Below are 24,757 nucleotides of genomic sequence, written 5' to 3'. Positions count from 1 at the left end.
TATAATTTAAACACTGAATGCAATCTAGTTATCCAGCATGGAAGCAACAATTTTGATGACATCTGCAATGAAAAACATCTACTGTAAATCAGCCAAGCATGAAAAATTACACTTGTGCTATAGAGATGTATAGAAAAGATGAAGCAAAGGTAATCACACCATCCTTAAAATTAAGCTACAACAATATAATTTCAGCAACCTATTCCGACCTGAGGTGTATCAGATAATTTTCATTTGAATCAAGAAAGTGGATGCAACTTTTTCAAAGAAGTACTGAGAAAGGCTGCACCAAATACTTGGGTCTAGTAATTTTTTTTTTTGTCTTACATGTGTAAGCTTGTGTCAAGGATAAGCTGAGAGTGAAACACAAAAACTAAAGATCCTAAGTTGTGGGGAGAGAAAGGAAAGATTGACACTTGATTGATGCAGACCAGCTAAGCCTGCCCGCTGAGGCTGTTTTATAAAATCACAAACTCCAGAAATGTTCATAATAAAACGAGGCACAGGTATTTTTTTCAACACTGACCAGTCTACATCACAGTAAAAGTTACACAGACCTCTGGGTGGAGCTTAATAAGGAATCTTTTCCTCTTGAAGCTCAGCTTACGGACCTTGGACCAGTTGAAGGTATTGATTTTCGTGTTACCCTGAATCAAAATGAGAATGATCAAATGTTAGCAAACATTTCAGAAAAGCAGAGTACCAAACAAAATTCTGTTGTGGGTATACAGATGCATATGTGGACATATCCAGCTGGATTTTTACTTCTGGTGACAACATTCCCTTAAACAAGAGAGGCCACTAAGCAGTCTGAGAGGGTTTGCAGGACTGATATACCTCCAAAAGAAGCTGCCCCACAGTAACCAAAGAGCAGGTAAGACACAGCTGAGCACCCAAATGGAAATATTTCAGTAAATCAGCTGCCTCTGTATTTTGGGGAGAGGAAAACCCTACCACTGCATTCATAAATAGGATTCTGAGCACTGAGTTGTTTCTTTAATACAACAAACATAGTAACATTAATTGGTCCAATCACTGCAATCAATCAGCAACAATGAGAGCAACAATATCCCAGCAAAAATCCACTGGAATATTAAAAGAAGAGAAACCAAACCAAAATTCCAGGATGACAGACCTGTCCCAGGGCTGTTCCAAAAATGAATTAATTGATGATTTCCTCTCATCACACACCTAACTTCAAACAAAGCCCCTCTACTTCAGTATCACTTGGTTTTGATGCTCTGCACTCTGCACAAGAACAAGCTGCACCAAACAGAATTTTGGGGGCTTAAATGACACTCCTTACCACAGAACACATTAAATTTTCAAGGCATCAGAAACAACTGATGTTAAAAAGAGAGACTTACTCCAACATGCTAAAGGACAGACAGTCTGCCATCCCTGCCATACCTGGAACACCAGCACACCCATGTGTGAAACTGCCAGATTGATTTTGGTGCCCTCACGGTCAGAGGCGAGGTGGAATCTGATGCCATACATCTCCAGTTTCCGGGCAATTTCAAGCACTTGAAAGTCAGATTCAGCAGGAGTTTGACCCCTATAATGAGCAAGAAAAATAAAGTTTTAAGAACAATCTGATTCTACAACACTGCCAACACGCTTAAGTCTGAACTCTGGGCACTAAATAATAATTTTCTGTCTCATCCAGTTGGGTGGTTTCACTCCATGTCGTGTGTCACACTGAAAGTTCTGTAATGACACAGCTGATGGCCAATGTCAAGTGCATCCCAAGACAGATGCTGAGAGAGATATTCATCAGCTCAGAGCTTTTACAGTTGAGAAACTATAAAGCTGAACAAATCCAAATTCAATCCATAGTGCTCCTCCTTCTGCTTGCTTGTGTACACATTAGCATTAACAAAGACAAGAAGTGAGAGCTGGTAGAGTTGCACAGCCAGCAAAACAGAAACAATGCAAACATTGCAACAGAATGACCCTTTTCAGGTCAGGTTTTGGGACCATGAAATCATTACTCTATTACCACCAGGTGCCTTTGGCTGGATAATTCCCTCCCTGCCAAGGAATCCAGAGAAGGATCTTTAAAATGAAACCTCATCTGCTGTCAAAATTACATTAAAAACAAGAGGAAGCTGTAGACAGACAGGGGCAACTGCTCTGTAAGGGTTCACAAGGTCCAAAACAGCAACACAGAGACTGTTCATGACCTGTCACAGTTTCAGCCCTCACTGACTGCTCCCCAGCTTAGCTGACATCAAATAATAAATACCAAATTACTTCCATGTGCAAGTTCACTAGGATAAATGTAATGATACACAGAAGACACGGGTGCTAAAAAATTATTATTCTATTTACAAACAACCAGTGCTGAAACCAGATTAGATTCCTGCACACACACAGACTAAGCAAATTTTACAAGCCTTTTTTTCCAAGAAGAAAGTGGCCTTCCTTCCATAAATCTGCATTTCATTTTATTAAAACAGATGACAAACTATTTTTAACATTACCTATTTTTGTGTACTATGCTGTGCCACCCACAACATCACTACTAAATAAATTCTCCTGGTCCCTTGACTGGCTTTTCTAGTCATACTCCTTAAAAATGCCTCCTACCTACCTAGAGTAATGTGTTAGATCAAATAATTGTTTAGCTCCATATGGATTTTTTTTAAATACAAATAGAGATTACTGAAGTTAATTATTACATTTGAATTAACAAAATTAGGGATGATGACAATACATATTAACCCCAAGTAGGAACTGTCTCTACAACTCAGAATACAATTATGAAACTTATTTCATATGCTACAGTTTTAAAAAAAGAAGTTGTTAGAAAAAGCAACGATTTTTTTATACTTAGTAAAATTCTCTTTAGTGTAAAACACACACATACACAAAATGCCCTGAGAATGTAAACCTGAATGCACACAACAGCATTTCAGCAGTGTTCTGTTGCCTTGTTCATTCTGGAAGGGAAAACAAAGAACCTAAAACACTACAGCAGGAAATCACAAATTTATTTTGCCAGCTGCACAAGGCAGAGATTCAATGACATTCCTGACTTTACAAGCTCAGTCCATAATCCACCCTTATCCGAATGTCAGTATTTTGTGACCATGTAATAGAAAGGAAAGAACATAAGAGGCACAAAAACCTGATTTCAAATGAAAACAGACATGCCAAACAACAGAGAGAGCCATTTCTACCACTGTTACTACTACATGGACTAGTTATGTCTAAAAGCTCAAACTGCTAAAGCAGATTTCCCTTCCCCTCACTGAAATGAGTAACACTGCAGTAAGTGCTTTTAACACTGACTTTAACTGTTGCTTCCATTTCCACCACAGATTCCTCAAGTACACCAAAAATGCTGGAGTACCATGGTTCCTATTTATTAAATATACACAAGACAAAAGAGGTAGATCATAAATCCTGCTTTTGGCCAGGGCTTCCTGAGTTACACTCTGAGCACTGTGTGTAACTCCCACCCACGCTAATTCCTGCTATAATTCTTCTGAATACAGCGACATTAAGAATGAAAGCAGGGCTTTGTCTTTTCAAAAGGGTGCTGAGGTTGGGAAGGAGAGTTGGAAGGGAAGGAAGGCAAAAAACAAAAAATGGCAACTAGAAAACTGGAGCTCTAAAAAAATTCCTCATGGACAGCCCTGTGTAACTGATGTAGAACCACTGACTCTTATTTCATGTACCATTACATATGATTCAAAGCACAGCACATCTCAGGAAAAAAAAAATAAGATAGCAGCCAATTTTAAGAGTGCTCACTTGCACACAAGCTGCCTGCAGGCAGCAGAGAAGGCTGAGCCTGGTGTGGAGGAGCTGGGAGCAGAGCCAGGCAGCTCTGATTGTGCCACAGACAGGTACCAAGAGAGGCAGCTACAGAAATTGCCCTCAGATGCTGCCTGCAGGCTTAGCTGCACAGCCCAGCCCCAAAACAATCTGCTCTAATTTTGTTCAGCCATTAAGCAGATAAATCTACTTAATCTTCCCCAGGTCAATGGATGACACGCTACTATCAGTATTTCCAGCAAAAACTGCTGTCAGTGCAAAAGGTGTTGGTGTAGAGGTTCCTTACAACCACCCAACTACACAAATATTGGTTGTGATAAAATATTCCCATGGCAGTGAACTCAAAATAAATGCTGTCAAGTGTTAAGTGATTTACAGAGCATTTAAACCCAGTGATTAATATAGAACTTTAAAGACAAAGTGTCAAGTTAGAGTTTTTCTAATCTACAGGCAATTTAAAGAATTTAAGTTCATGGACAATTAAGCTAACAAGTTGTGAAAGGACGTGAGGGACAACAGTACACGTAAATATAAATCTATTAAATCTTCTACTTCTTTCCTGATTTAAGTATGCACAGACAAAAAAAACCACAGACATGTGAACACAGGCCAAATGTGTCATGTTGAATCCTGCACTCACCTTGCAGTAATTATTCTACTACTCACAGGAAGGCAGGAAATATTGTATTTTGGGTGTCTGGGTGTCAGGAATTAACTGCACCAGCACCAAATACACCATCTACAAAATATACATCTTTACATCTTTATTTTTAATAAACTATAGAAATAAAATAGGTTAATTCAGGCTCTTGCTGAAGCAATAACTAATGTGCTATACCAAAAATATAACTCCTCTTGTTTACCATTACTACATTTGCAAAGTATAGAAACTATACTTTATGAAAGTAAAAGAAAGGATTTACAAATGTAAAAGAAAAAAAATATGTTTAATAGAAAATAAGCATTCAATTGCCATCTTTCCAATTACAACATTCTCCATTTACAGAATGGATTGGATTGGATACACAGGTTCTGTTTTACTCAGGGTGATGATGTTCTCCCACTTCTAATAGCTACAGTGAAGCAATAAAACAAAAATTTAAATTTAAAAAAAAAGAAAAAAAAAAAAGACAGGCAGGCAGAAGGAAAGTGCCACAGAAACAATCTGGAGGAGATGAGCCATCCTGCCAGAAATAGGTTTCTCTTCCTGAACACCTGGTTTGTACAAGAAATCTTTCAGGAGCAATCATCAGTGGAAAAATCACAGAATCCCAGGATGGTTTGGGTGGGAAGGGACCTTAAAGATCATCCAGGTCATCTTCTACTATCCCAGGCTGCTCCAAGCCCCATCCAACCTGGCCTAAAAAATATTAGTCTGCTAAAGGTAAGTGGGGAAAAAATAAAGTAAATTAAAGGAAATAAAAAATTAAAATAAATGAAAAAAAAAAAGTCAAAATGTGACACACCCAAATAATATGAAAAATAAGCATTTTTGTCTGTCCAATTGCACCGTGCATCCTCACCAGGAAAAGCCAAATGCCCAGGTCCCTGCTCCTTGGAACAGAAATGAGGAAAAGTGTGACTACACTGAGAAAACTCAGAACTCTCCTCAGCTGCTGAAGATGGGAAAGGGTGGTCAATATTCCCTGAGTAAGGGAAGAGGGAAGGGATGTGTGTGCTGGTTTGGGCCTGGGTTAATTTTCCTCACAGTAGCTGGTACCAGGCTGAGATTTCTATTTGAGCTGGGGACATGTTGATAACCCAGGGGTCTTTTCCTTATTGCCCAGCAAAGCTCACCCAGAGCCAAGGGCTTTTGTGCTGTACACACAGCTCCCTGGTGGACACACAGCCAGGAGAGCTGATGCCAAGTGACCCCAAGGATGTCCCATCCCATATGGCCTGTGCTCAGCATACAGAGCTGGGGGAAGCAGGAGGAAGGGGGATATTTGGAGTGATGGTGCTTATTTTCCCAAGTCTCTGTTACCTGTGATAGGATCCTGCTTTCCTGAAGATGGCTCAACACCTGCCTGCCAGTGGGAGGTAAGGAATGAATTCCTGGTTTTGCTTTGCATGTGTGTGTGTGGCTCTTGTTCCACATATTTAAGCTGTCTGTACCTCAAGCTGTGAATTTTCCCACGTTCACCCTTCCAAATCTTTCCCTCAACCCACCAAGGGGGAGCCAGCAGCAGCAAGGGGCTGAGCTGGGGTTAACCCTTGGAAGCCACAGCTAATTTTAAGACTGCACTGCTTGCAAAATGACATCTCTCTAACAAAAATGTTTCCAAAGGCACAGGGGAAATTTGAAATGTGCCTTCAAGGTACGCAGGTATCACGAACATTCAAAGGTAACCTTTTCTAATCTCATGCCTCAGCTGTTAATCTGAACATGGCTTGCATGTACACTTCTAAAAAACTGCCTTAAAATAAGATTTACAAACATTTTAATAATATGGCTGTATTAAATGCAATTCTTAAACGAACTTTGAAAAGTACTTTTATGAAGCAAGGAATCTTTACCTATTAACCTTCCTGACAGGCAAAAATGCAAACTTTCCTTACTGTAACCAATGATTAGAAGTAACTTGTTTGGAAAAAAAAAGCTCAAATCTATTTAACAGAACTACCAGCCCCTGACTCAGAAGGCAGTGACCACCTTCCCATCAAGAGAAGCAAACCAGGAAAATTCCTCACAAGCAGAAGCAACTGAACAGAGTCCTGGTATGTGACTAATGCTGGGCTGTTGTGTCCATGCTGTGGGGATACTTAGATCTAAAAATCCCACATTTCTCCTCAAATTTGAGAGCCATCAGCCTACCCTGCATGGTGTCATCAAAACCTTGCATGACCCATTGGTAGCTTCAGACTCCACAGCACCTTGCAGTAGTATCACAATGCTGCTGCAAGTTCTATGAAAAGGATGTTTCCCCTTTTAATTTGCTTTGAAATTACTAATTATTTCAGCACTTCTCTTGAGACAAGAGAAAAATAATGAAATTAATGGTTTCCCTACTCCAGCTACTTTCTCCCAAGGTGAGGAATCCTAGCATATATTTTAATTGACTTCAAATTACTTTAAATGACTTAAACATTTCTTTTGTTTCTTCGTCATTTCCACAAGCACCTCAAAGGTTCAAAAGCAGAAAAAAGTAACCACCTGATTTTATGAAGAATTGACAAAGCTGGAATTTCATCATTAGCAATAATTTCAGTACAAGTTTAAATGACTGATCACAAACAGCAAATATCTAATTAATGAAATTCTCAGGAACTAATTTCCCAATACCACAGGATGTGTCTTTAAACGTAGATGCTGCCCTGAAAAACCTTTGTTCTGTCTTAAAAGAAAATCAGTCAGCAACAATCCATGAGTTCACCCACAGAGAGCAAAGGAAAATCTAAGTTTGGATTAAAACACAATAAAATGCATGTGTGGACATTCACAATTTTTAAAAGAACTTCAAATTGCTAAATCCTAATATGCAAGGTCTCAAAAGTTACAGAAAAATAAGTTCCTGCAGTTCCTGACTCCATGTTGGAAGTAATTTCATATTTGTGGCAGAGTTTCTTTGCCACCAATAGTCTTCCCTTATTTCAAAAATACCCAGCTGTAAGATAAGGTATTGCATGAATTCTGATGGAAGTTATTTCTTCCCCAGTCCCTCCATCCTTCTCCATCTCCTTTATGCTTAATGTATAGCAAAAGAATATGATGCAATTGATTTCTAATTACTTAGACAAAAGCAAGAGCTCTGCATATGCTGGCAAAATTGAGCTTAAACTTTGTAGAATGGAAACTCTAAAGAATTATTTTGCCTAAACCCATTATTACATGTAAGCTTTCTTTGGGACCTTATTAAAGGCACACTGCAAAATTCACCTGAGGAAAAATTACTGCCCAGCAACTCCATCCTGACTATGTAACTATTGCTACACCAAACTTGCTCAAGGTAAATGATGTTTAATTTACACACTCCTAGTGTCATCCTGTCATGCAGCTGCTCAACCTCCCCCAGGCAAGCCCATCTGCTGCCCAGGGGTTCCCTTAGTGGTTTACATTAACCCTCACTTACACATGCTTCCTGTGGAACTCCAGGATCTTTCCTTCAAGTTTTTCCTGGTTTGGCAAATATTGGTTTGTTTTAAGGTGTTCTCGATCTTCTGATTCATCAAAGTCTCCTATTTCAGCTACAACAGAAAACAAAACAATGTTAGAGTAAGAAGAAACAATGGAAAAAGAACACTGACAAAATATTTGGTAAGGAATTAGGGAGACCTTTAAGTGCTTCAAATTTGTGCATGACATTTTGTATCCAGCTTCATTTTACCAAAAATCACATTTATGTCAAGCTGACTTCCTGGGGATTACAATGTTCAGATGTTCAGCATTTGAACATTGTCTGGAAAATGCAGACTTCTTAAGGGTGCAAGATGTGAAACTTGTAGAAGACCTGTGAAGTGGTCTGAACATTTCCTCCTTACAGATACCTTATACTAAATACCATATTTCAACTTATTTTTAATTATATATATGTAAAATAATAATAGACAAGGCTACTCAGGAAGATGGCAAGTTGCAGATGGAATTTTGGTCTCCACATATCCATGTCTTTCAGATGCAATGCTGTGAATTTAGGAATATTTACAGAAGAAAAAAGCATTATTGTCATCTTTCACCTGATAACAACACAAAACAATCAGAAGCCTTTGGCTTGGAATACAAAAGCACAAGGCAGGCAGAACATGTGGCAAATGTATATAAAAATTACAAGTTGAGTAAATAAATTTTAAGAATTTACTTTTTCTGATAAAAAAATGAGGTTACAACATTAACTTCAAAACGAAAAGGTTTCAAAAGATAAAAGCACATATGTGTTGTTGTCCTAAAGACTTCCCAAAATCTAAGCTGGGAAGCTCATTTCTGTGGAAGGATGCAAAAAATATAAGAAAATTCAAAAATTAGACAAATACAAGGACAACCAAACAAATGCAGAGTCAGTCTGTGGAGCTGTGTGTGCACTGATTATGGGATGGATGGAGAAAAGGAAGAGTTGCCATATGCTCGCTCTGTGTCTAAGGGCATCTGCCATCAGCTACTGTCAGAGAAAGGAATGGGATTATTCCTAACAAGAACACAGCAAATCCTGTTTAAAATCTAGCCAGCACATGAGAAAAGGAGTAAAAAATAGTGAAAGGTGCTTTTGTAAAATAATTTCTGTTGAAAATGAACCTGTTCTTTCTGACATTTTCCAGAAGAGCAGGATCAGGCTAAGCAAGGCCTGATGGTGAGATTCTCATCAACTCCACAGTGCTGGAAAACCAGGAGCAGGTTTTAGTGGTGCCACTCACTGATGGCACACATACACAAGACAGATTTGCTCTGCCAATAAAATCACCAGAAGAAATATTATTATAACTGTATTGTTATAGTGCATTGCAGAATTAGACAACCAATAACTATTTAGCAGTGCACATGTGAAAAAAAATCAGCTTTTGCTTCCAGCCAGCCAAGAGCCACCAAAGGCTCTGTCTGCAGGTTGGGTTGCAGACCTGTGAACACTTCAGCTGCTGCTCCAGCAGTTTGGTGTCTGAACTCACTCAGGGTTTCCAACCTCCTCGTCTCAAAGGCCACATTTTAGGTCTTTAAGCATGTACAGACTGAGCCAGCAGCAGCATGGAGTGCTTCAAGATAAATTGCTTCCCATTTCCATTTCCAGTCCCAGCGAGGAGGAAAGCTGCTGACAGCCCTGCTGCAGAACCTGCTCCAGCATGGCTCTTAGCTGTGTTTCAGCCCAGCTCCTGTACAGCCATCTCCTCCCAGGCACAGGGAAAGTGAGAAGTGGAGCCAAGGAAGCACCTAGACAGGTGGGAACAGCTGTCTGAAGATGTGGAGTGCTGGCAACAGAGCTTGCAGAGCCAGGGAAACAGCAAGGTTTTGTACTACCCCTCAGAAGCCAAATCTACTTCATACATAAGCACCAGCTGTTCCTCCCCACACCAGCTCTGATGACCATCCCAGGGTTGAAAACCAACAATTTTACAGTGTGTGGAGAAGGAAATACTGTGAGACAGAGACTTCTTTTAGTTACCAAAAGCTTCTATGTGTGATTTCATGAGGGTTAGCAGTGGCACCATCAGCAGTGCCAGCCCAGCTGGGATACTCACACTGCAGAAGGTGGGAGACCAGCAGAGCAGCTGTGTTGTCACTGCAGGTCAGCCTCTCCTCTGCCAGGTCCCTCTTGATTTGCAATGCAAACAGGTACCTGCAGGAGAGTACAAGGGCTGGAGTTACACACACCATCCTGACACGTGAAAACACAACAGAACAACTGAGCAGGAGCTTATAAAAAGCAGCACCTCCTGATCCTTCTGCTCTCCAAAGAATAACACAACAGCCTGGCTACCAAGGAGCCAGGCCAAATCAAACCAAAATAACCTGTGACTGTTCCAGTGCAATTTATCAGCACAGAAAGACTCATAGGAACAAGGAAGAAGGAAAACAATGTTTTAAGCACTAACTGTGCAGTAACAGCAGCTGTCATTTTTAGCTGGAAAGAAACTTAAAGGACACTTTAAGTCATCTTATCTATTAGAAAAAAAGATGGAAGAACATCAAACAAGGAAGAAGGAAAACAATGTTTTAAGCACTAACTGTGCAGTAACAGCAGCTGTCATTTTTAGCTGGAAAGAAACTTAAAAGGACACTTCAAGTCATCTTTTCCATTAGTAAAAAAGATGGAAGAACATCACTGATTCCAGTATTTTGTTAGGAAAACTGATAAGCATTTCTGTTAGCACTCAACTAATCTACTCAGCAGTTGTATTTTCCAGCCTACAAAGACAGTAAGAAGTTCAATTTACTTTTCTTATACTACTATATTAGTCCAACTGAAATATTTCCCATTCAGTTGTTAAAGAGGAATAAGTTCTCTTTAACAGTTTTGTATGATGTTCCTTTTACTTGGAAGGAGATACACTAAGGACTCCAGTAAAGAGGTGACAACTCACTACTATAAACCTTCAAACTGACAAACTGATTCTTCTTTACTGAATTACATCCTAAGATATAGCAATAAGATTTTTTTAAAGAAGAGTTTATTTTAAAACTTTATTCCTGAAGTAAAAGGTACTAACAGTTCTAAATTTTGAATTGTAGGGATTTTGTTTTTAATTTTTAAGTACTGTAAGTATGTATTAAAGGCTTCTCAAAAAGTATGCTCTGCTTTCTGTATGTCTGATGAGCTCTCAGTTCCTCTAGTACACTCACAATAAAGAATACAATATCATTAACAGCATCATTAAGTACCCAGATGCTGGCAAAATACAGTTCCTGCTCTAAAAAGCTGTATTCCTAATGAATTCCCTATATGAAGCAGTAGTTAACACAAGAAAACTAGGTGCAAAGGAAATATTCAGAGAGTATTTCTCCTTAGAAGAGACAGTCACAACTGTTATTATGCTGGCTTGTTCTTAAATACATCTGAAGGATAATAAGGAACCTCTCTGAGAGGAATTCCAATTAAAAGTAGTGAAACTGTGAAAAGCACTAAATGAGCTCTTTAAACACCAACATCTGGGTAATGTCCTTGTTAGAGGCAGATTTCAAACCAGGTCCCCAGGTGCTAGCAGGTGGATAGGGCTGCCTAACTGGCCACTGATCCATTAGAAATCCACAAAGAAAACCCATGGTGAGCACGGTAAAAATTGTGAACAGTAAAGTGTGTTTGCAAGTGCAAAGTGTGTTTGGAAGTTTAGATCACTTATTAAAATATGTACTGATTATTTTATATGTATTTTTTATAGACGGCATTTATAAATGTTAGTATTTTCTGTATACTCTGACTCCCTTGACACCAGGATGCTGGGAATCCCTAACCTGTGCTGTTTTCTGTTTTGAAAAGTATTTTTTCTGATAACATTCATCTGCCAACACATGTCTGCTGACACTCTAACATTCACTGAAAGTGCTCTTTCACTCATCTTCCACCTCAGCTTTGCTTGGAAGCAGCTGTGCTGCCTTCCTACTCTATTAATTCAGTATATAAAGCCTGTCCAATAATTCTAAAAATACTTCACCTAGTGTATTCCTCTTGGAGCTGACCCGGGTCAGGAGGGAAAAACTTTACAGCCAGACGAAGCATTGTAGTCTTTGGTCCTAGAAGAAAAGTTGGTCATTTCACAAAAACACCCCATGTTCTTCATAAACACATGCACATTCTGTTTGCCAACAGGCAGAGAAATAATCCAAAGAAATTCTAGCCAGTTTCAAACCCCAGCTAACCACAGCAGGCTCTGGTGTTGATTGTTCATGTCAAGTGAGATAAAGCAGCTGTTTTCCAGAAGAGCTTGGATGCCACTGACAAGGTGAGTCTGCAGGCTGAAACTGGAAAAACAGCTTCATGCAATGTGAAATCTCTAATACCCCAAAGCAGCTGCTTGGCTGCATCGAAGACCATCAGAAGTGACCCAGGGAGAGGGTCCCAGAAGGGAGACACGTCCCACAGGCCCCCAACACCCCCCTCCACCATCAGGAGTGATGCCAGCAGACCTGATGCCCTCCCATGGAGATAAAAGTGTGTTTGCACCCTGCTCCCAGGTGTCTGGTAATACACATTTCCTCCCATTTCCTGAAAACTAATTTAATTTTCAAAATTAAAGAGAACCCTTGGTCACTACTGGGAACAGTCCATAATGCTCTAAATTACCAGTTCCAGCATCACAACTCAGCCTGTGGAGCCACAATCCCTGTTTCACCTGGATTTCTGAAGGAATTCCTACAGGGTACAACAATCTCTCACCATGCCAGGACTGGGCACCACTGTTTTCCTATTGTTTTTCCAGCCTGAAGGCAAATGAGGCCAAGTATTGCAGAGGCAGGCAAAGCACTGGGCAGGCTGTGCTTCCAGGAGCCTGCTGAGCATCCACCTGATGTGCACAGGCACCCTCTGGACCACAGCCAGGCTGTGCCCCCAGTGTCCTCGTGCCACTGCTGTTTCAAAGTAAACTTAGCCAAATTAAAAATAAATCAAACTTGTTGGAGCACAAGCAGCCTGCTTTTTAATTTATTTTAAGCACCAGGATCTCTCAAAGCTTAAAACAGTCCATTTTAACCCCATCAACCCCAAAGTACACTGATTTCTTCTGCCTGGAATATCTGATTCCCACAGGCCAAACATTCCTTCACTCATCCTCTCGTCTGCTAATGAGAGAATAAAAAACTTTGCTTTTTGACAAACAGCTGGGAGAACTTGCAGACTATCACAGCTGTGACAAGAGCAGCTCCCAGCCTCCAATTCCAGAATTACCAAAGCTTTGGTCAACAACAACAAAAAAACCCAGAAATCCACATCCTAATTACAGTGTAGTATCTAGAAATGAAAGGAGGCTGCAAATAACACCCTATAATGACACAGAAAGCCCACATTTGGCAGAGACTAAGGATTCTACAGTTCTAGACATAGACCAAGTGAGGGGAAATAAATAGTTTTAATGATTCCAGTTAAAAGACCAAAAGTTTACATCAAATTTCTGAAAATACTCTGAGCCTCTGGAAGACCTTCACAAGGTTAAGAACAGTCCTGCACATTACTGATGTCAATCAAGTGGAAGTATTAATGTGGGAGCAATATTGGAAGTGTTTCAAGCATCACTTACATCAAATGACAATAAATATAAAAAAATTAAAAACATAATACTGCATGTTTGCTTCTATAGCACAACTCTCCTCTTTTTGTTTAGCCAGTCTTGCCTTTCCCCTATGAATAAGTTCCACTCAAATCAGGAAAATAAACATTTACCCAGACTTAATCGAGACGCAGAATTTATTTCAAGAAGCCAAGTCTGAGCAAAAGTAAGAAACAAAAAGGATGTGAGAAAAAATTACCCAGGCAGGAATGGTGAATACAACTCTGATTTACATAAAGTAGCAGCACCTCAGAGAAGGTACCCAAACAGTGCCAACAAAAGTCAAAAATCATGACCTTAAAGTTACAAAATGAGCTAGAATTGATGATTTCATATTTTCTGGCAATCAATTTTAGACAGAAGAGTAGCTAAAAGCTACTTCCCAGTACTCATTTTCAACATATTTCAATCAAGATTTGCAAAGGAGTAGGAATCCACCACACCCTCCTGATCTTGCTCCTCCACAAAGCCTCTACAATCAGAACCACAAAACAAACAAATTGCTTAACTGTGTTCTACAGAGAAAAAACAAAAAGCTGGATCTAACCGTTCAACATCTGAAGAACCAACCAGCAACCTGCATTCTTCAGCTGTTTTGGGCCTTTAAATTGCCTGCCACATTAGCACTTTTTAGGTGGTATAGAGACAAGACCACACTCCACAGCCACGGCAGAGGCTCTGACACTGCAGCCACCACCCAAGGTGGGAGATTCCCACCTCTGCTCCTGAGCATGTGGAAAGAGCTGCCATGGGAATCAGCCAAAATGTTCCTTTTTCTTCCCACGGTATGACAACACAACTTCCAAAAGCTAACACAGCAAGTGTTATATTTCACTTCAATACAACACCAACTGAGCCAACCTTTCCAGATATTTATCAGAGAAAGAACCCTGCCCGCAGGAAGTTTCCATTCCACCCACCACATACTGCCTATTAAAATGTCAGGTTAGCATGCCCCAGCAGGAACCACTCTCACCCCTGCCATGTGTGTTTTACAGGGAAGCATAACCAGTAAATCAAGTAGTAATTGTGAAAGCAACCCACATAAAGAAGATGCAAATTAAGGAAAACTTCCTTTTTTAAAACTACTTACTCCGTACTTGTTTAATAACAGGTTTCATAGGTTCCAGCCAAATCTGAAATTGAAGAGAAAAAAATTACAAACTTACGTTCCTATTTAATATAATATGAAAACATCAAAAGTAAATTCAAATTAAGCAGTAATTTATGAGTAGCATTTCTTCCTCAATGCAGTAATTCCCTTGCTTTACAAAAAGTGTACTTCTCTATTTGAATTGACATTTCTCATGCATCAATACAAAAGCCACTGATCTGTGCTTAAAGCTCATCTGGACAGAAGAAGAGCCAGGTCAGCAAAAGCAGAGCCCCAGTGCCAAGAGGGCAGGAGTCATGCCAAAACCCACAGTCTGACAGGAGCCAGGCTGCAGCATTACAGAAAGTCTGCAGAACATGAAAAGGTCCAATGTTTTTTTTCCCTTCTGTGCTATTTCTGTCACTCTTCCCTAGCTACTTAAGGCTTTTTACTCCATATTAACTCCCCACCATTTTTTCCCTTTTGACAAGCATGTTTTACAAGAAAGACTATTGTTCTAGTAAAAGGAGAATCCACAAAAGCAATGCAAAATACCCTGGAAGCTCAACCTTTTATTTTTCCCACTCTTCCAAACAGAAAATTGTTACAAGACAATTATGTTTGGTCCTTACTAGTTACTGCTCTGTTTGTGAGACAGCTGAGGATTTTAAGAACATTATTAGCTGCAGGAGCAGTTTGGACACCATGCACAAGCAACAGAAGCTAAACAAGCTTCAGTGTATTTCCTCAGCTCAAGAGCAGCATGGATAGTGCCATTAGCATTCCCTGTGTTCTCAATCATATTCTCTGCATGTGAGTCCTAAATCTTAAAAAAAAAAAAAAAAAAAATTTAAAAAGTTGAAAAAACCAAAACAAATCAAATGAAAGGAAAGTTTGGGGAACATTTTCTAGTTTAGAAGCCACACTGTCCTCTTTGCAAGGTACAGGATAAGTGACTAGGAGGCTTAAAGATGTCAGCATTGATCTAGATCAATGATTTAAAAAGCTTGCAGGCCTGTGTGCCTGCTGAGGTTTTTGTTGATTAGAAAGAGGTTTGGAATGGCTCTTCAGGAAAATTAATTGAAGACTGAATTAACTGAGGATAAATATGAACACTACCAAAATTAAACACCATAATTTGATTTTGTAAGTGCTCTGCAGAGTACACTTTGAGTTCATGTTTCTGCTTTCAGAAGAAAGGAGGATTTTATTTCTGTCCCTGCAAGTAGGAACATCAGCAGCTATTTAACTCCTTTATACAATTTCTGAGACTTAACAAGCAGGATCTGATTCCTCCCTTCTTCTTCAATAGCTCTTGTCATTCTGCTGAGTGAAACAGATTTACAAGAATCCAAGAGATAATCCCACAGGAGACTACAGGAAACTGCAGCAGACTGAGAAATTTTTGTCACTCAAGGAACTGCATTCACCCAACATTTTTATTATACCAGATTTGTCAGGGAACTGTACTCACCCAATATGACTGGATATTCTGAAACTCAATTCCAAAGTAGTCTGATTCAATCAAATTCAGATGCTTGTAAACTTCTGTCAATAATGTCTGGCCGTAACATTTTGACTAAGGAAGCAATAAAAAAAAAGTTGCAGTGAGATTAATAAGAATAAACAAGAATAAGTTTACATCAAAAACAAATGGCATCTGTATAAACTGGAGAGAAATATCACAAAGACTGTTCACATTGTTCTTGTCACTGTAACATGCAAACATCTAATAGGCAAGAGTCCATACAAAAATCCTTCACAGAAGCAGAGGAACTGAAGCTGGCAGGGGCCACTGGAGGTCACCTACCCGCAGCCTCCTGCTCCCAGCAGGGTCAGCAGAGAGCTGAGACCAGCTGCGGGCTATTTGCGGCTCCCTCAACAAACCCACACGTTTGTTTGTGTAGCTGAGTGCTGTGGCCTGGAGCAGGAGCTGCCAAATCCCTGCTCCACACAGACCCCTCACTCCTTCCCACAGCAGGAACCCCAGGCCACAAACAGCCTTTGCACCAAGCAGGCTGGAAATGCCTGCGGACAGCGGGAACCCCACCGAACCTCCTCTCACACCACGCTGCCTGGGGAATCCTTTCAATGAATCTCTCCCTCAAGAAACTCACTCACTCACTAACCCTTTCTGAGAGCCAAGCTAGGGGCAAAGGCACAAACATCAGCAGAAAGCAGCTACAGCAACACAGGAGAGAACGGGGGACTTGCACAGCGCACCCAAACCAGCGACACTTGGGGCTGCTGGTTCCATCACCCAGCTGGCTCTCAGCACCTCTGACTGCAGCAGGTGCCAGCAGAAAAACAGCATTTCTGAACCCACACATCAGCCCACCTGCATCACTCAGCAAAGAATCCAAAACGCTGTCACAGTCCATTCCAGAAACACATAAAACCTAGCAGGGTGCAGCAGGAGTTGCAAGGCCACCAAGCTCCACCTTGGGTCACGAAGCAGTCCCCCAGCTGTGGGGACAGAGTGTGACACCATTCTGGATGACTGGGTTATCCAGCAGAACACACTGGCAGCCTTGATGACACCGTGGTTTTGTTCATTTTGAAAAGCCCAGTGATGGAAGGCTCTATGACTTTCCCATCAAAGCAGGAGCAGAGTTCTGTGATGACTCCATACACTCAGAATAGTACCTACTTTAAAAGTATGAGGCATTATAATAAATTGTCACAGAATCACAGGATGATTTGGGTAGGAAGGGACCTTAAAACTCACCCAATTCCATCCCCTGCCATGGACAGGGACACCTCCCACTATCCCAGGTTGCTCCAAGCCATGTCCAACCCAGCCTTGGACACTTCCAGGGATCCAGGGGCAGCCACAGCTTCTCTGAGCACCCTGTGCCAGGGCCTCACTATTCTCACAGGGAAGAATTTCTTCTCAACATTTCAACTAAATCTACCCTTCTTCATTTTAAAGCCAAATTAGTGATAGAATTAGAGTAATTCAATACAATGCAAATTAAAATACCTGAGAGCAAGGATGTGTTATTTTAGGCTTAAAAGATAAAAACAAGGGGAATATTGGGGAAATAGTTTCACATTATGAGGTGCATAAAAAATTCAAAAGTAATTGCTTCTTACAGGAAAAAGATATGAACTGTCAGTGTTTTTAGAACCCTGCAAATGCCTCTATAACATTTAAAAAAAACCCTAAAATTTCATAGAGAAAAGTCTGATAGCCCTGCAGTGCTGCAAATCTGAAAGAGCTTTGGTATCTGCAGTGGTATGAGCAAAGCTGACTGACTCCAACCCTGTAAACTCAGAGAAAAGCACAGAAGCAGGACAGAGAGTGACAGAAGTTGGGTTTGTATCTCTCACTCAGGCTTTCACCAGCCATGGTACCTGTAAGAGCAACCACAGCTTCAGTCAGGTGAATTCATCTGGTGCAAACACAGGTCATTCAAAAAGTTTCTTGGTATCACAATGCTCAGGCCACTAATGCTGAAACCCCTAAATAAAATTGCCAGTCAGGAGAAGTGATGCAGTTCTTGGTGCCTGCAGATGGTACAGAGATGCCAGGCTGAGTGCTGACATGGTACATGAATATGAGTACTCATCTCTTTTTCTGAACAGGTTTTGTGATGTATAAAAAGGCATTTTCTTGGTAAGAATACAGCTGCACTTTCTTAGCCAAAATCTGTGCTTCCAGAAGACACTGTGGGTATGGGTTTTGGTTTTTAAATGGTGACAATGAAATAAGGAATGATACAGGTAATGGCAAGCCACATCTCCAATAAATTACATTCTTTCTTTGCTGCCTCCTGCACATTTCCCATGCAGGTTACAGACTCTCCCACAGGAGACATTTATGCCTGGAGAAATGAATTTTGGAAATCAAGGTTTTTTTAATTTTTAACTGAAACACATTTCTTGCTATTCACAGAATGACCAGTCTGGAAGAGACCTTAAAGATCATTGAGTCCAACCCAGCCCCAACACCTCAACTAAACCGTGGCAGCCAGTGCCACATCCAGGCTTTGTTAAACACACCCAGGGATGGTGACTCCACCACCTCCCTGGGCAGACCATCCAGAATTTTATCACCCTTTCTGGAAAAAACTCTTTCCTAATATCCAACCTAAATTTCCCTTGGCACAGCTTGAGGCCGTGTCCTCTGGTTCTGTCAGTGCTGCCTGGAGAAAGAGCCCAGCCCCAGCTGAGCACAGGCACCTTTCAGGGAGTTACAGAAAGTGATAAGGTCACCCCTGAGTCTCCTTTTCTCCAGGCTGAGCACCCCCAGCTCCCTCAGTCGCTCCTCAATGGACTATGCTATGGACTTGTGCTAAATCTTAAAATACTAACAGAAGAAAATATCCTCAAATATAGTAGGACTCTTGTTTTTTAAGGTCCACACCCACACATCCGTAATTGTACACCTCCTTTTCCCAGGCCCCACAGAAGGGAACACTTTTCAGCCAGCAATGTTTGTGGGGAGGCAGCAATGCCCTGACCAACCTGATGTGCAGAAAATGGGATATGAACCTTGCCTTTTCATGGTACAAACCTTTAGAAGCCTCTGAACAGGACGTGTCCTGTAACCCAAGTCCCTGATTTCTCATTTGTGAAACAAAAACCAATTCTGGTTCCAACCACCTTTTGTCAGAACTGACACACTTGGATTAACTCCTGAAAGATGCCTGCTAACAATCAGACAAGTTTTACAGCCAAACTGTGTGCTGCACTGCTCAAGGAATCTGTGTGCAGGACTAGTTCCACACAGGCATTAAAATGATCCCAACTGGATTCCATTGCATAGCTTTCTTCCATTTCAACTGAGCCACGTCTCCTGGCTCCATCAAGTTCCGTGCCTGAAGACAATCTAGCTGCCTTCATCTCTCCCCAAAAAAAGAGGCTTTATGGCACAGATCCCTGGCACATCTCCCCTTCCACTGTCAAGTCCACGCTCCTTCAAGAGAAACTGGGGATGAAGAAATCGAGATGGTTGGAGCTAGAAGCACTTGGCAACCAATTAAATGATAAAGGTGCCATCCAAATGTTAAAAGTGTAAAATAATTTTGCTTGGGCTACCAACTGTAATTTTGGGTGTCACTCACAATGAAAAGCTAAGAAAAACCCCAGTTCAAGCTCAGTATCGTTTTGCATCCTTCAAAGGATAAATGTCACATTTTGAAAGAACAGTATCAATTTTATTTTAAAATAAAAATGGGGTTTGAAAACTTGAGGCAGAACACAGTCTTTTATTCTTTTTTATAATTATTTTATTATTTTTGCCTCAAATTCTTTGGGAAAACTCCTCCTAGAACTATTTGGTTCCTCAAGTTGTTTATTGCATTTATAACCATCCTTTCCAAAGAGCTGAACATTTTGAAGTAGACAGAAATGAAAGTAACATAGTGGGCAGCTCCATGTCATTGTTTAATTTGCATAAAAGCAGCACAAAGCAAAATATTTGAAGTAATTTCTTAATTACTGTAATTTTGACATCAGGGCAAGTAGCTGCATGAATACATTTCATAAAGGTCCTGCTTTCAATACAAATTCACAACATGGCATACTTTCCATTCCAAACTTCTCAATTACTCTTTATTTTCTGCCAAGACAATGACTACTGATATGGCTGAATTATTTCACATTAAAAAAAAAGAAGAAAACATGGGACAAAAAGCTGAAATAGGCAGCTAACAACAGCTTTCCTTGGTGACCCTGCTCTAACTGTACTGTAGATAATTTTAATAAGTCATCATTAGAAGACTGATAAGTATAATAGAGTTATTTCAAATTGATTTCTGTAGTAAGATCAAGCTTTAAAAGTTCCCTCAGAGCTGCACAAGTGCCAGAAGGGTACCCTAACAGGCAGTAATGGCACAGAGAGCCCTGTGTGGCAAAAGAAACCCCAAACCAAATCCCAAAACCCTCTCAGTGCCAAGACAGCATCAAACAGGAAAAACCATTCCCAGCTGAATGTTCTTGCCTCAAGGAGATATCTCTATTTTTTACTTTATCAGAAGAATAAGCATATTTAATGTTAAGAATGCTTAGGACAGAGGAATAAAATATAAGTTATTAAAAAGTAGTAACAGCAGTTATTTTTGTTTTATAGAACATATTTAATGTTAAGAATGCTTAGGACAGAGGAATAAAATATAAGTAAGTTATTAAAAAGTAGTAACGGCAGTTATTTTTGTTTTATTGAACAATATAACCACAGGATGGTTTGGGTGGGAAGGGACATTAAAGTTCATCTCCTTCCATCCTCTGCCATGGGCAGGGACACCTTCCACTGTCCCAAGTTGCTCCAAGCCCCATCCAGGCTGGCCTTGGACATTTCCAGGGATCCAGGGGCAGCCACAGCTGCTCTGGGCACCCTGTGCCAGGGCCTCACCTCCCTCATAGGGAACAATTTCTTCCCAATAACCCATCCATCCCTGCCTTCTGGCAGTGGAAGCCATTCTCTGTGTCCTGTCACTCCATGCCTTGTCCCAGATCCCTCTCCAGCTCTCCTGGAGCCCCTTTTGACACTTGGAAGGGGCTCTGAGCTCTCCCTGGAGCCTTCTCTTCTCCAGGCTGGACAATCCCAGCTCTCCTAGCATGGCTCCAGAGCAGAGGGGCTCCAGCCCTTGGAGCATCTCCGTGGCCTTCTCCAGACTCACTCCAGCAGATCCACGTATTCCTGATGGGGTCTCACCAGAGCAGAGCAGAGGGGGAAAATCAAGCCCAGTGTTATTTGCTATTTTCTCAAATATCACTCCTACATGGCAGATCTCTGCTCTGCCATAATGTCTGAGCTTAGGAAGAGAGAAGAACAAACTCATAGCCTAGGATTTTCAGTAGATCATAGCTCAATATTATCAAAATCATGGCTTCCTCTCTACCTCCCAAACTTGTCTTCCAGAACACCTTAACTTTCTGCTTCTACATATTTTAATTTAAAAACCAAAATACCCCATATTTTCGTAAGGCCTAGTACTCTCATCTTCCAAAACTGGCAAGCTGTCCTTTCTCCAGCTTTCCAAAAAAGAAATCCACTTTTGGCAGCAGATAAGCTGGAAGGGAAAATCAGTCCAAAAGTCAAGAGTTTGGAAAAAAGAGTTATAAAGCTGAGGTACAGAATGGAAACTCTTGTGCAGCCAGAGCCATTGGACCCTAGCACCAGCAAACACCTTGGATTTTTGTGTCACAGAAATCTGCATCTGTCAGGAGACAATTCCTCTAGTTAATAGTGGATGTGCATGAGAGGCAGAAGTTTAGGTTTGACATCATCACTCACAAGCAGCCAACACAGAGCACCCTGTGAATGGCCAAGGCAAACTAAACTGATTTAAATAAAGGCCACTTCAACACAGATTTTTATTGGTTTTTCTTCTTTGGGGCACTTTAAAAGTTTTCCTAATGAAAAAGTGATTTTTCACTTTATGGCAAATTTTAAAAAATAGACAATTTGCAACTAAACATAGACTTGTTATTTCCTTTCTTAATCAGAAATATGCAAACATTTTGGTGAGTTTATAGCTCTGTTTATCTCCAACCCTTCTGTAATCTGTTAGATCTCTGTCCAAATGAAGCGTGAGACAGAAAAAACACCCCCAAAACTCCCTGTTAATAATCATCATTAATGCCACATATAAACAAAACTGCATTTCTGAATACAGGGTGGACATCAGAATCTTTATTAGAAAGAAGGAAATAATCTAAGATGGCAAGGAATACCAGCCATTAACTTTGTGCTTTCATGGCTAAAACAAGATGACCTTACAGCTCCATATCTAGTATTCAATCTGCAGACTGGAAAAGCAGTCTTCCTTTTCAGTACTTTATTAGTTTGCTCAATTTTGACTGGAATTAGTAACTCCAATGAAAATACTCCCTGATTCCCCACAAAAACAAGCACCAGGTAACAACTCTGTCAAACACTGTTTTCATGTGCTCAGCCAAATTGCTTAAATACTACTTTATTTTGATCATGTGAACATCTAACAACTTAAATTGAAAGACTTGAAGCTTTATTCTTTTAACTCTTGGTGAAAAAAAAGGGTATTTTAAATAGATTTATTTTATCCACCCTTCTATACTGACAGGTCCCAACTACAGGTTACTTTACTAAGACCACACCAAGAATATTCTGCAGAGCTTTTAACAGCTTACAGAGCACAGGATGCAGCCTCATTATCACAAAACGAGATAGAGTGCACTTTCATCTTGAAAGTTCTTCTTTATGAAAAAGAAGTAATTATGTTACAGAAAGAAGAATTATTGTGTTACAGTATTTCCACACAGTACTGAAGTATCATTTACTCAACTATGGAAGCTGCAAACCCAAATAAAAATCTCAGAGCTATTTTAAGTTCCATTATTACATTCCATATTGGGCATTTTTTGTTTAGGAAAAAAATAAAATTCTAAGGCTCTCTCCCCGTGATTTTTTTTTTGTCCTCAGATTTCAGTGGTTGGTTTTGATGTGGTTTTGTCAGGGTTTTTTTAAGCAGAATCCACAGCCAGACAAATTATGCTAGAAATGGAAGCCTCTGGCTCATTTAATTAAGGGTAGCTTTAAAATTATGATCATTTAAAGGATCATTTAAGGCAATGTCAAAGCACTGAACCAGCTCTACCCAACAAACAAGCTTTTCCTGAGTGGCTGGACTTGCTGGATGCCTGGAAGTAGGAAAACAACAACTGGTTGACATGGGAAGACATTCCCAAAAGGGAGGGAATTATGTGAATGAGATTGGAAAATGTATACTTAGATAGAGAGCATGTAGAGACAAAAAATGGTCCTAGGTTTTTAGAAATGGTGCTGTGCTGAAATACCTGGACTACTTGGAATAAAACTGTAGACTACTTGGGGAAGAAGGAAGTCGCTTTAATTAACACCATGGGCCACATCCTTGGACAGAGTTTCACAGGTACTGCTGGATGATTTGGCACCAGAGCTCCTGCTTGTTAATAATTAAACGTCCAGGTGACAACAGTGACAGTAACACAGAGAGGAGCAGCTTTGGGGTGGCTGATCCCAAATTCAGGTTCATACCACAAAGTCCAAGCACCTCCTTTGTGCACACAAGGTAATAAAGAGAACGAGAAGTCAGGAGACTGATCTCAATTCTTTCCCCCTTGAGCTTTGCTCCTTGCACAAACCCCTGAACCTCTCCACAGCCATTCCTCAGGCCTGGCCACCCCTCACACTCAGACTGTTGGGGCTTCTGGGACCTCGCACAGCTTCATTTCATATGCATGTATATGTATATAAATAAAACTCCATATTTTAAGTCATTTTAAACATAGAAAATACTCCGTTTTTTTTTTTTAATGAACAGAGGAAAAAGAAAGAAAAAAAACCCCTCACTAAAGTTGCAAGTCTTTCTCCATTAATTACACTTTTGCCTCAAAGCCATCATCCATGCCCACACTCACCAGATTTTATCTGGGTTTTCATAGAATAAAAGAATAGTTTAGGTTGAAAGTGACTTGAAAAACCATCTCATTCCAACTCCTACCATGGGCAGGGACACCTTCCACTGTCCCAGGTTGCTCCAAGCCCTGTTCAACCTGGCCTTGGACACTTCCAGGGATCCAGGGGCAGCCACAGCTGCTCTGGGCACCCTGTGCCAGGACCTCACTATTCTCACAGGGAAGAATTCCTCCCCAAAATCCCATACATCCCTGCCCTCTGACAGTGGGAAGCCATTCCCCCTTGTCCTGCCTCTCCAGAACCTTGTCCCAAGCCTCTCTCCAGCTCTCCTGGAGCCCCTTCAGGTGCTCAAAGACCTCAATAAGTTCTCCCCACAGATTTTCCTTCTCCAGGCTGCACAATCCCAATTCTCTCAGCCTTCTCTCCTAGGAGAGGTGCTACAGCACCCAGGTACTGTACTTCCCCTGCAAGGAGTTAGGCTACTCCAGACTGACACTTCTTTGAGGAAATCTGCCCAAATAAAATAGTTTAAAATATTCAGAAGACAGTTATGACAGATTCTTTGGACAAAAGACAAATACAACTTGGGTATTTTTACAGAAAAGGCCAAAACTCCCTTTTGTTTTGTGCAAAACTGAAATGGTACCAGCTGTCCTAACATCACTCCCCACTGTACTTTGAGCAGAGGTTTGATAACATAGTGATGGGTTAATGAATACCTACAAGCCAGATTAGATAAGGCCAAGCTTTTCCAACTTCCCCCTTGCCAGCAGGGGTTTCCTACACGAATGCCTTCAAGCTATCCACCTGAG

General features: G+C 40.6%; 1 protein-coding gene across 2 annotated transcripts in view; it reads right to left on the bottom strand.

Annotated features, from left to right (window-relative positions):
- FARP2 (FERM, ARH/RhoGEF and pleckstrin domain protein 2) overlaps positions 1–24,757 on the bottom strand; it is a 70,317-nt gene that overhangs the window by 34,973 nt on the left and 10,587 nt on the right. For both annotated transcript variants that reach the window (XM_041416316.1, XM_041416317.1), the window contains exons 3-9: positions 16,035–16,139; positions 14,561–14,603; positions 11,860–11,938; positions 9,949–10,046; positions 7,857–7,971; positions 1,411–1,558; positions 558–647 (exon numbers count right to left, since the gene is read on the bottom strand). In XM_041416316.1, coding sequence (XP_041272250.1) covers positions 558–647; positions 1,411–1,558; positions 7,857–7,971; positions 9,949–10,046; positions 11,860–11,938; positions 14,561–14,603; positions 16,035–16,139 — 678 coding nt within the window. The remainder of the gene's footprint in view (positions 1–557; positions 648–1,410; positions 1,559–7,856; positions 7,972–9,948; positions 10,047–11,859; positions 11,939–14,560; positions 14,604–16,034; positions 16,140–24,757) is intronic.

The sequence above is a fragment of the Onychostruthus taczanowskii genome, unplaced genomic scaffold (assembly GCF_017590055.1).
Source record: "Onychostruthus taczanowskii isolate IOZ18803 unplaced genomic scaffold, ASM1759005v1 scaffold51, whole genome shotgun sequence".
In the NCBI taxonomy this organism is placed as follows: Eukaryota; Metazoa; Chordata; class Aves; order Passeriformes; family Passeridae; genus Onychostruthus; species Onychostruthus taczanowskii.
This window is presented reverse-complemented; position numbering and strand designations above follow the sequence as displayed.